Here is a 13,820-nt window from a genome sequence, read left to right as displayed (position 1 = left end):
CTCAAAGATTTTTTTAAGCTGATAATCCTAAGGCTGTCAGTTGCAAAAGTGCTGCGCTTTAGATAGTGTACATCTTAATCTTTATTTTTGTGTTTTTTAGATGAGAGATTTACATCATGATAATTTGAATCCCTTTATTGGAGCGTGCGTAGAGCCTCCGAATATCTGCATTATTACAGAATATTGCTCAAGAGGCAGCCTAAAGGTACTAGTGTTCATACTTACTGTGCTTGGGATATGCGTATAATAAAGCTATTACGATTACCATTCTAAATTAAATATGCGATAAATAGTAAAATATTATTTGCTGAATTACATAACGATCTTTTTTAATTGTTAATGCTTACTCATTTCATGTACAATACATTATTATTTATACTTTTATTTGAAATGCATATGATAAATAAATTCTCCGAGAGCGAAATCGGCTCCTTTTTTTAAATACTAAATCTTATTCTTCATTATATTATTATAATAACAATAGATTATTGATCATATTGATCATCTGTCAAATTGCACTTTCATAATTTTGTTTATGAAATTTTTTTTGAAACCAATAAATTAAATTAAAACTATTTTTAAATACTGATAAGATATTTTTATAATTTTAAACTGAATGGTAATATTTTTATTTAAAATGTATATTCCTTATATTTCTGTCCGAGTTAAAGCCGAATATAACTACAATTTAAACGTTTTTGGTACACATCTCATTCTTTCTTTGCATCATTGCACATTTTTATATACATGGTGGCGTATTTTATCTACCACCTTGAAATATGGCAAAAAATGATGAGAGCTTTTGGTAAATCTGCGTGGCAAATAACAGTATACACGTACATCATCATCATAAGGGCACAGCTCCGATCTTCCTTTACAAGCCAGCCATATGACCAAAATGTGGTACTGGCCAGTCTAACCACAAACGAAGAGCCAGCTGTCCGGCCGTGCTCTTCATTTAAAAGAGAGCACATATTAAGTTCAAAATCTGTGTCTCAGGGCCGAATTTCCAGTTCTATCTTTGTTCGTATTTATGTTCTTCATTACCGTCTGCGCAAAATCTTTTAAATTTGAATAATTCCTTTTAAAATCTTCCTTAAAATTCTTTTTATATTTCTCTTTTGCACTCGGCGTAAGCGTACATTCATCGACCAAGTATACACATACATGTATAATACAGGCAATATAGCCCTGTATTATACACAGTTTAGTTTAGAGTAAAGTTAATTTACTCTAAACAGCTTTCTTGACTTGGAATGCTCTGTTGAAGGCGATGCGGAAAAGTTTCCATGTCGCATCTCTCCATGTCTAGTGGAATAACATGAACTTCATGTTTGATAGGAGTCATCAATTGATAAGTCATCCACAATTCAGATAGCTCCAGAGTAAGTAATTAGGATCTGTCAAATCTTGCAAGCGGCATGGCCAAGTCAAATTACCTAAGAGGGAAGTCAGGACAGTTGGAAATGTCTGTTAGGAGTACTGCCAAACTTGTGTTCCGAGCTCTCTATAGTTGTAGGTGTGCCACATAAGCGCTCATGATTTCTTAAACGGGAGATCAACTCACATTGGTAGATGCAATACTCGCCTCTCCTTTTCCCCGTGTTTAACACTAATATTTTACAGATACATTAAACCAAAATTCAGAAGACTGCACCCGTCAGATTACCGGACTAGAAAACCTAAAACCATTCAGATAGTATTAGCAATGTTGAAACGAACTTGTTAGTTTTATGCTTCAGAAAGAAGAATTTAAGCCGATTACAGGTTTCAGAAGCTCATTAAGCAAACCCAGCATGTTTTTTAATACCAACAGTCCTTCTCAGTTTGAAAGAGCACAATCAGCAGGTGCTACTTTAAATTACTAAGACTGTTAAACATAAGGCAATGCAAAGCGAAAGTTCGCACGGTAATCTCAATACCTTGAACTGAAGCTAACTAAGCTGATGCTGTCTCTAGTCTTATATAGTTTTTCTCCGTCCGTCTAAAAATTTACAGTGCCTTCGATCTCTCGAAAATTTTCAAAAGCATATATGCTTTTCAAAATTTCAAAGTTACAAAGTGGCAGACGTTCTTACAGTTACATAGCGATTGGATTAATATATCACCAAATGGTCTCCAAGGTTGACGACTTTTGAATATTTCTCGCGAAATTTGGCGATAAATATTAGTCGCCAAAACCTGGTTAGCCAGTTCGTCAGTGTTACAAAGATCGTATCAAAATATCACCAAGTGGTCGCCAAGGCTGACGATTTTTGGCGGTTTCTCACCAAATTTTGTGATAAACATTAATCGTCAAAGGCATCTCCAACTTGACGATATCTCGCTTTGGAGAGATATCCATTAACTTCAGTGTTAAATAGACCAACAACCAACACTTTTATGGTGATGCTGAGACCTTTCATGTAACATTACACAAGAGGTACTACAATTTACATGTAATTTCACTAAAATTATTTAGATGTATGCAACATTCGAAACAATAGCAACTGGAATAAAACTAAATGTTAAAATGAAATACAACCTGCAAGTTTTTTATTTACACATTTACGAAACCTTCAATATTTCAAAATATTATATATATGTAGATAAAGTAATTTCAAAATATTATATATATATGTAGGTAAAGTAATTTCAAACTATATGTAGACATTGAGACTTTTTTCCTAAATAAATATTTAGCAGACTGTCAGTTTAACTAAAAAAAGCACCATTTTACAATCCAAAACGGAAAAAATAAATGCAGGCAATGGACAAAATTTTTATAGAGAATATGCATTGCTATGCTTAATATACAGTTCAGAATAATATCAGGATTGGTACAGAGATTTGTTCATTAATATGTTCCCAATTTCCTCTAATTATTTTTCTAACCATTGGCAGATGTCGTCCATTTAGAAACTATGAATTTATATTCCCTAAAAGCTTAAATAAACTCAAAGAATAGAAAACCAAATTTGCCCTCCAAAAGTTAAGGAACATCACGTTTTTTGTCTAATTTGAGAATGAAGTTACATATAAATAAGAAATTTACAGAAAATGTTCACTAAAAGTATCTTTAATGAATGCAATAGAAAATGTTTCTGAAGTTCAACACAAACATGAATTACAACAAAAAATTGCACTCTTGGCAGAGAAATGCAGTCTTGGAGAAACAGTATATCATAGTTTCTTGAAGGAAAATGGGGTGATAACATTACAAAATTGGTTCTAATAAGGAATGTGTCCTAGCTGCAACACATTGGCGGCAGCAACGTTCCATGCTGTCAATTATATCGGTCAGTGAAATAGGAAGCAACTACTAGACACGGAGTAATCCTTGTTCAAGTTCATCTAACGGCCTTGGAGAAGGATTTAAAACAGCAAACTGTCTCCCAAAGATAGTCCCAAAGATGCTTTATCGGATTTAGTTCTGAGGGTCACGGTATGGAGCAGATGAGCTGGCCATCACATCTGCTCCATACCGTGACCCTCAAGATATTCTCTCTTCAGCAACCGGAGTTCGGTCGCGCATTGTCGTCCATCAGAAGAAATCCAAGACCAATAGCAGCGGCATATGGGCAGACATATTCATCAAAGATCTCGTCTCGATATGTCACACCGTTCGTCAATGGAACACATGCAGGTCAGTGTGACCACCGAAAGATGTCGCAGCCCAAACCATTATTCCTCCACCTCTGTAACTGTGTCTTTCGACAATGTTGGATCGGTTGGTGCGCTGTTCCTTCAAATCAGCTGACTACCTGAATCACACTCGAATGGGAACCTGGATTCGTGTGTGAAGAGAACAGACGCCCATTGTTGTCTGGTACAGGAGATGTGTTCTCTTGCGCAACGTAAACGGACACCTCTGTGTCCTCAGGTCAAGGGGACGCAAACAACTGGTCGTCTTGCATGCAGACCTGTATTGTGCAGGCATCTGCGCACTGTAGTAGCAGAGATTCTGAGCTGAAGCACAGCAATGTTAGTCCTTTTTTTTTTGTTTTTTGTTTTTTGCCGAATAACGGTGTTCCGCAGGTGTTGTAACTCTAGGTCTTCCAGAAACATACCTTACAGACACAGAATCTTCGGATCTAAACTGATTCCATAGTCGATGGACCTTACTACGAGAGACATTAAGACGTTTACCAACATCAGCTTGGGACATCTCTATTTCCACCCATCTGATCACCCACCATCTCAACGAATCGGGCAAACAACTTCTCCTGGATTTGTCCACGAAACTGTAATAACAACTGAAGATCGACATTCGTGAACAAAAATTACAACCTTTGCGTTTACTCTCCAACTCCTATATAAATATTGATTGCTATAAAATAAAAGTGGTAGCTATTGTTTCTGCATAATTGACATTTTTGTTATGGTAACCCTTGTAAAACCTGCTATTTCTTAACTTTTAGTGTATAAAAATGTATAGTGACTCGTGAGAATAACCAAACAGTCTCGGTAGTCTAAATATATATAGTCTCTGTATATTTGAGCAGTATATAAAATCTCTTACATATTTTTGGGGAAAAGCTAAAATAATAAGCGGAATGGTTGGCGCCGTAAGGGGTCACACCGATACTAAAATTTTAACTATACAACCAGCGCTCGAAGTGGCTTCTTTGTATTTGTAAGTGCTTTCAGTAATTATGCAAGTAATCTCGTTGGCATGTTTTATATTCAAATATGTTCCATTCTTTTTCAAGGCAGACAACGGTTTTAGTGAGTTTAAATACAACAATGGTTGCAAAACGACAATATTTACTGCCATAGATAAAGCAGCATCCACAGAAAGCCATAGAAACAGCCATAGTACTGCCATAGTACAAGTCATTTGGTCAGTCATTATTCCTCAAAAATACTTGTTGGCAATCGAATGTACACATGCTCTGTGAGTCACTACTCAAATCACTGTCGCTGCTGTATGATAGGCATGGCACCTGTCAAGAACTTTCTCTCACGCAATGACCTTTCAGTTCACGGATACATTATTTTTTTTATTTCAAATACCGCGAATGCTTTCTGTTAATAGATACACCCAATGAGGAAGATTTTGAAGTGCTACATTTTGAATCTGTTGGTTTGTTTATATGTTTGATCACCCTTGAAAGTTTGTACTGATTGTCACCGGTACAAAACTTTCAACAGTTTTCAACAGTCCAACAGTTTTCCTGTTACTCAAAATGGTTACTCAAATTCCAAAATTTGCACACCTGCCATAACTGCACTGGGTTATCCAATGTTCCAACAGTTGCCTCAGTTATCCAATGTTCCAACAAAATCAAATATTGTAACGTTATTTTAGACCAGACTCTCTTAAACTGTAGATCGCAACCCCCATCTACAGCAGGGGGTCGCAAAAAATTTCAGTAGTTTTGGTATTTCTTAAACTTAATATAATAATTTTACAATTACCCAATATTTTTACACAATGTATCTGAAAATAGATAAAGATAAGACCATGAAGACAAAGAGAAAAACAAAAATGTTTCAACACATTCTGTTTATAATATAAATGTTCACTTTACTTGCTTTGCATGTGACACCGTCATTTCGTTCTGTTAATTAATTAAAATTTTCACATTGTTCTTTGTCTTAAAATGAGAAATTAAAGATATGACCTAAAACTGCAATACTATCTTACAAGTGAAAAAATTGACAGTTTCACTCGCACGTGTGTCAAATTTTCGCAATGCTTATAGGGTCCCACAAAATTTTCATAAATATTTTGTGGTCGTGAAAAAAATCTATGACAAAAAAGGCTCACGACTGAAAAAACGTTTAGCTCTGTTTTAGACCAATCAGTTTCCTGATGCCAACCCAATTTTTTGCCTGTTTTGTTTCTCAGCCGAATTATGTTTCTATGGGAATTTTTCTATATTTTTACTGTTTCAGCTGAATGGAAAAACACGCTAAAATGTTTCAAATGACTATTAGGGGAAGAGAATCAAATACCCCACATTACTATTATCTCTATTTATCTCCTATTTTGATTCTGAGTTATGTTTTTTAATAGAATTTTTCCATATTACATATTTCAGTTCAACAAAAAATCAACTTTTAAAATATTGAGGAAAAGCATGTACTAAAATGTTTCAAAATGAAAATGTGGGATAAATAAATTTATAAATTAGTTTTTTCTAGGAGTGTAGGAGTTCTTATATATAGTATATAAAGAAATTTGGAACCAACTTTTCACAAAGACTTAAAAATTGAAGTTCAAATGATATTCATAAAATCTTATAAATGTAGAACAAGAATACTTTAAAATGTAAAAATTAACACGTTGACTGCCGCGTGCATTTTACGTGTTTTGCCCATTTATAATTTAAATTTTTACGATTTATTATTCTTCAAACCATTATAGTAACAATGGTAATATTTAAAAATTTATCAGTATCAATATTTATTCTAGTTATGTATTTTACTATTGGTCGCGTTGCCAGTGGCACCCACGGCGCTCTAGCCAAGTCGAGTGCAGGTTACCGGTGACCCCTACGGCAGTCAACATGTTAAAATAAACCATCACAAGAAAAACCAAAAAAGTAGTATAAAAAGAACAAGAAAGGTTGCGGAATCCAACCAACTTTAACATAATATCATCAAGAGGAGGTATGTCGAATTTAATTACATTTCCCCTTCTAAAACAAAATCCTTGCTTCTCTGTATCCAGAATCAGCTGATGAACCATTTCAATATATTTTTTTATCTTAATAGTTCACCAAAAAAAAAAAAAAAGAAAACATGCCCTTAAAAATGTAGAAAAAATTAAAATCCTGCAGTGGAAAATCTTTGAAAGTTCAAAATAATTTTATCACAAAACTTTACTAGAACCTCTTATCAAACAGCAGTAGCAAAGGAAAATGGGGGGAGGGGGGGGGAAGTAAAATCAAAAGTTAAAAATATCTTCCAATTTAAAAAGATTTTACTAGTCTAAACAGGATTTTATTAAGTTAATTTTAATTTCAATTTTTATTCTTTCTGAAAACTTGGTTCTAAATTTCTTTCTTTATATATTTACTGATCAATTTTTAGCAGCATAATGCACAAAAATTTTTGGAAGGATTATAAATTTTCCTTTTAAAACATTATTTGTAAATACATAGTCCAAACACATCTGTATACAGTGGAATACGTTTAATGGGAAATATCGGTGAACACGAAATAATGCAACGGCCCCGACAAACTACTATGTATTTTCATGCATTTTGTTTCTCTTAACACGAAACAAAAATCGCTTAACAAGAAAAGATATCCTTTCTGGAAATGAACAAAATACAGAAAACACTGGTATCGCTGGCGAGATTTAAACGGGGTGTGAAATGAAAGAGAGGTGGTTTCACATGTTTCGTAGAAAAGAGGCTAATTTGGCTTTGAAATACCCTCGGAATAGCTTGTGACACGAGCCAGTTTTGTTTATCTACGGTACTTTCGCCTTCCACGTCTACAAACGCCACACAAACATCTCATCTCTCATCAGTTAGCTTTGGAATTCAGTGATGAGTACATGGCAGTGTCAGTAAAAATTAGTGAGTTTGGCTCATATGTTGCACTGCATAGAATTCAGCGACTCCAAGGATGAATGAAAATTATTTTCATTACACACGATTCTCAAAAGTATCAGATTCTTCGGCGCCGAAAGAAATGGAGAAGTAGGATATTGAAACTGAGCTGACACTTAATGAAATGTTTGAGAAAGTTTCTGTATTAATGAACTGTCCTACTGTACTATCGGAAGAATTCGTTGCAGTAGTTGGGAAGACTCAGATAACTGGCACTTGGCGCAATTTTTTCCGCCATCTTCAATCGGCGAAAATCGCCAAATCCTCGGAAGGATTTTTTTTGACACCAAGAGGGAAATGACGTGAAAAGAGGCTTTACAAAATTTCCCTCTTAGCCCGATATAGGGGAGAAACCCGTGCTAGGCGAAAATGCTAAAAAAGACAATGCAAAGAAAAATATCAGATTATTTTCCCAAAACTCAAAAAATGTTTTGTTTTTCAAAAACTTGAAAATTTTGTATTGAATTTCATTAAGTTCTTGTGGAAGTTTTTGTTTCATTGGTTTTTATTAAATACATGCATATATACATATCTATGTAAATAAAATGTACTCTAATAAGCTTAATTTTGTTGAATATTTTTTTTTTTCTCTTTTCAATAACACGAAAAAATATTTCAGTCCCCTCAGTTTTGTGTTAAATGATTTTCACTGTATATCTGTTGCACATAAATCCCTTTCTTACATAAAATAACTATGAAATCTTAAAAAAGTACATAGTATGAAATTTATAATGGCAAACATTAAAAAATAGATGAAAGTAAATAAAATTTAAATTATAGAATGTACTTTAAAAAATTAATAATAAGTGGTTAAAAATATATTTTTTAATTACTTAAAACATGGAAGTTATTTGGCAGAGATTGTTGGATATAAAATTACTACTTCAAATTTTCAGATTACTATTGTTCATATTTAAAGTCTCAACTTGCAATCTTATTCCAGATAACAACCATTGTAAAAATCACCGGTTATCATATTCCAAAGATCAGCAGCATACATTTTTTTCAAAATCGTGCATAATATTAAATATTGGCTTTTGATAATCAAGTTGATACAAATAAGATGAACTGTTTTTGATTTTAGACTAGTAGTTTATTCTTCCATTCACTTATTACAATATTTCATTTTTTATATGCTCAGCTATCCAAAATTACAAGAGCTTTCTGGATATTTTTTGTTGAGTTTTTACTATACATACATTTTAGCATTTACATCGTCAAAATTACACAAACACATACTTGAAGTGAATTTTCTTTTACAGCTAAACACAGGAACTGGAAAACAAAAAAGTATTTATTCGGAGATTGTATTTCGGTTAATCTTTGTATTATGGTAACTTGGCGACCAACCCTGCTACAGCAACCTGCTAGTTTTTGTTTGGACGCCATTTTGTTTTCACGAAGTAAACGCTTTTTTTTTTTAACTCAACATTTATTTTCCAATAATCTGCTAGCCGAATTACGCTTATGCTAGAACTTTTGTGGAACAAAAGTGACAAAGATTAGGTGCGAAATTGGGACAAAGTGCAGAATCGCCCACTGCTTCGCGCGTTTTTAAGAATTGCGCGTACGCGGTATCCATGTACACGTTGACCTATTTTCACTTAAAAAAACATCCCGGAATTGCACAAAAATGGCATTGCGCACACTCTTGACTTTATCCATGTACACTGCTAAAGTCCTAGCTAGTAACCTTTATCGCCTTACCAAAATGTCGCCAATCTACCTGTTACCATATTCCAAAGATTAGCCTGTATTTCTTTTTCGTGCATGAAAATCAAAGTTCATTACACAAACATGCATTCACACTGCACAAGCAGGTATGAAATTCTTAATACATTTAATAATCCTGATGATTGATTACGCATTTAGTAAATAAATCAGAAAATATTTTACTGTATAACAAATGAATAGTAAGTAGCCATTAGTTAGTATTAAGCTTTTAGTTAGTAGTTAGCTTTTAGAAGTAGTTAAGCTTTTATAAAACAGAGCATTACGAAGATATTTAATGTTATAAAGTTAGGTAATTTGGTAAATTTCAGTTGTTCACCAAAGCAATGAATTATGAAGTTCCTTGTATATCTTTATAAATGAACTTTATTGCTGTTTTAAGCAATTAAACAACTGTTCAAGTTATTTTAATAATTTTGAAATATATACACTAAAAGAAACAATGGCACAGCTTTAGTATTAGTCCTTTTTGGCGAGAAATTTGTTTGGCGACATTTTGGAGCGATAAATGAAAAATTATGGTAACCTTGGAACCCTAAATACTAAGCTTCAAACATGCCGCCATTTCTGTCCACGTAACTTTAACGAATTTGATAGGTATCAGAGCTTTGATGGCAGGAAAGATAAATTGTGTGTTTTTCTTAAAGTTACTTTTGTGTTAGGAAAGCACAACATTTAAAGTTTTTTTTAAAAAGCCAAATTTTTGATAGTTAAAACTGGTGCTTTTAATATTACATCACATGAGTCTTGACATTTTTTCATATGTCAACTCTGCATATTCTAATAAACTCCCCCCCCCCCAAGGAAAAAAAAAACACATTTTCAGTAGCATGAGGTAAACTCTTGGTGTTTCCTTTGCTAAGGAGATCAAAATTACCATGGTCTAAAAATACTTATTTACCTCATATTAGAACTAAAGGGATGTGTAATTGCATGAATTCATAGGTTCAAATCAAGACCAAAATCAGGTTTCATTATTGCTTTTATAACATTTTCATAATTTGTCTGACTATAAAAAATATAATGTTGCTTAGATTATGGAATATATTGCTTATAATTTAGAGTTCTCAAATTTTGTAAATCTTACAACCTAACAGCTGTATGTGAATAACCTTCACTGAGTATTATTACTTTTATTAATAGTATGTTGACATAACAGTTGACTTTTTATTTTAAATTTTATGCAAATTTTCTACATTACTTAAACATTTTATCTAACAGAAATCTGAATTTTTTGTAATAAAAACTCTATAATAAAAGTAAGAGTACAATTTATATATAAAAATTTGACTACATGGGAAGCACTTAGATACTGATTTCAATGTCTTTAAATGTTATTATCATAAAGTTTAGATATATTCTTATTAAGTTAAGATATACTTTTATTCTATTATAAAGTTTAGATGTACAGAACAGAAGGCACACTTTGTGCTTACGACTCAGTCAACCACTTGTGGCATGATAACAATTAAGTTCAAATGTAAAATTTAAATTCAAATAAATTTGTAGCCCAAAGGCTGCACAAATCAATTTAATGCAAAGTTGGTTAAAAACTTAACTGGCATGGAATTCAACTATCAGCAATTATAATGCAAGGCTGAAGACTACAAATCTTTTCTTATCTAGCAACCTATTAATGTGGCCTCAAAAGGCAAAACACGGTTTGTTTTACAAAATAAAAACTTCATTTGGATTCTGGTGACAAAACGGATGGAAGAAATTGACAGTAAAGATCCCAAGCATAAAATAACACTGGTTACAAAATAAAGGAACGTTACAATATACTTTGTTCCCTGATTAATTATTCAGTACATGAAATAGTGTAATGCATTTTTGTATTTAGTTTATTTAAATGCTTTCCAAAACTGACAGGATTTTGCAAACATATTGACCATATTTTTCGACCTATAGATGCAACACTTCTTCTCTTCAGAAGTAAGATTTAGAATTAAGAAATAAGAAAATAAGAGAGAATTATGAATAGATTTACTCATTATGATAATTTAATTTTAGCTTTTAAATTATAATCATAAATTACTTGTAATAAATTGAGGGATTAAAAAATACACACTACCTAAAAAAGGAACATTTTGTTATGTTAATAATAATAATTTGCTGCATTTTTTAACTCCCCAAACCCCATAAACGTTTTGCGAAAATATAAAAAACTTTATTTTCTTTTACCGTAATGTTCGAAAAATAAACCCCATAAACGTTTTGCGAAAATATGTACTAATAATGATTTGCGACTTTCAAACTTTATTTTCTCTTACCGTAATGTTCGTTGCGAAAATATAAAAAACTTTATTTTCTTTTACCGTAATGTTCGAAAAGTAAACAGAAAATTTCCCTTTTCCTCCTTCAGGAAAATTCCCTGTGTGGGTTGCAACAATTATCAGGGTTACCATATTCTGGCGCACGTACGCTCACTTCCGATGTCAGACAGACAGACAGACAAAGTAGACAGATGTCTTGTTTTGCACCCGCTAAGTCTTTCTGCACCGATGGGCGAAAAATCAAGCATAGGTGCGAAGGAAAGGTATATAGAAAGAGGGGCAATTTCGTATTTGAGGAGAGTAAAAAGGCACTTCGTACATCTTGTACGAGTTCAAAAGACCAGGAAGAAAAGATGGGACAAAATAAAATTTAAAATAAATGGCCCAAAAATAATAGAGGAAAAAAAAAAAAAAAAAAAAGGGCCTATAGAAAGAAAAGGAAAAGAAGTAGAAAATATCCTAAAATACGATTGTGTCCATGAGTGTAGTTAAAAGGAGAAGAGACTGTCTTCATTTACAATAAATAGTGTCTCACAGGTGTGTTTGCGTAGTGAGTGTGTTTGGTAATGGTGAATAGATGTGTTACTGGGGAAAAAACAAATATTGACGGTGTTAAAATTCTTCGTATCAAGGTATTTAGCATGGAATATAAAGTAATATGTACGCTTGCATCCTGAGATATCAACAGAGGTCATCAAACAAAAGTATATATTAATTTAACCAAAGTAACTTATGTTACTTTCATTCTCAACATTTTCATACATTTTTCAAAAAGCAGCAGCAGACTAACAACATAGAACCATATACAATACAAGACCACAACCGCATACACCCAAAAAAAATAAATAAATAAATAAAATAATATATATATATATATATATATATATATTTATGTGTGTAAATTACTGAGTATATGTATTAAAAACACAAATTAAACAGTATTTATTAATTTAACTATCATAATTTATTACAAGATTAATTATTTTACTATCATAATTTATTACTAGTTAAATAATGTTAATATAACACAATGAGGCACACTGTTATTTATATAAGCTCATAGTTCTAAAAATTCATTTAAGGCGGTGAAGAATAAACCATCCCTTACATATGGACATTTAACAGATAGCAAAGAACAGTATGAGAAAAAATCGGTGAGGTATAATATTATTTAAAGGCGAAACTATATTCAAGCGATCTAGAAAGAAAAGAGAATCCAGAAGATCCGAGAGGGAAATAGCGCGATGCCCAAATTATCCCTCTCATCCCCAAATTTTCCCTCTCTCGAGATTCCTTAAGGGCTTTGTAAGTGTTGACAGATGTGAACTGATAACGCTGGCGTCTGTTTCGAGTTGATACACAAAGGAAGCCACAAGCAATGGCAATTTCAAGTATTTTTTAATGCTTCAAACTGATGAAAAATTAAGATTTATTGATTTAAAGGCACTTATTTATAGAAATTTGATTTAGTTTAGATGAAAGAAAAGTACTTATCTTAAAATTCCAGGCTTTTGGAGTATATCCTTACATTGTCCGCTGTTTTATTCTCGTCAACATCGGAGCCGAAATTCATTGGAATGATAGAGGTTTTGTAGGAGAAAAATAAACATTTTTCAAAGAAATTTAATTGATAATCACCAAGAGGAAAGGAAAAATTTTCACTTTTTTACGGAGCGCAGCGATCGTGCTGCCGCTTGCCTCGGTGATCACACCTGCACCTCCGCTCACTTCCGATGTAAACAAATCCGCAATTTCGCCAAGTGCCGGTTATGGAAACATCCCCCATTTTTTAACCTTTTGTAAATTTCATTATTCATAAACATAAAAATTAACCTTTTGTAAATTTAAAATATTAGCTAAGTACTAATATAATAAAATATAAATATGAACTAACTACTTAAAATATTAATGTTTAATACATTATATTTTGTAATTAAAAATATTAACATTTTGTAAATTTCATTACTCATAACATAATAATTGTCATAAATTCATTTACAGTAGTGTTTCAAGAATTTATCATAGCAGTACTTGAAATATTGAAAATTAGAGAAAGACTGTTTATTCTGATTAAGAGCTTATTTTTTAGGATTGTTATTTATTCTATATCGGGGTTTGTTGACAATCCGCCATTTTTTTCCGATCTTCAAAACCGGGTCTACCTTGGCGACCAAAGTTTGTCGCCAAATAAAAAATCGCCAAAAGGACCAATACTAAAGCTGTTCCGAAACAATAAAATGTATTAATATATTTGTCAACCTTGATT

The 13,820-nt window shown here is 32.5% G+C and overlaps 1 protein-coding gene across 1 annotated transcript in view; it reads left to right on the top strand.

The window, feature by feature from the left end:
- The window catches only part of LOC118201722 (guanylate cyclase 32E-like), a 199,784-nt gene that overhangs the window by 99,451 nt on the left and 86,513 nt on the right, over positions 1-13,820 (top strand). The window contains exon 10 of the mRNA XM_085815325.1: positions 101-205. Within this exon, the coding sequence (XP_085671451.1) occupies positions 101-205 (105 nt within the window). The remainder of the gene's footprint in view (positions 1-100; positions 206-13,820) is intronic.

The sequence above is a fragment of the Stegodyphus dumicola genome, chromosome 4 (assembly GCF_044657685.1).
Source record: "Stegodyphus dumicola isolate Sdum_Otavi_A_Nest chromosome 4, ASM4465768v1".
NCBI lineage: Eukaryota > Metazoa > Arthropoda > Arachnida > Araneae > Eresidae > Stegodyphus > Stegodyphus dumicola.
The sequence above is the reverse complement of the archived record's forward strand: the minus strand, read 5'-3'. Positions and strand labels throughout refer to the sequence as shown.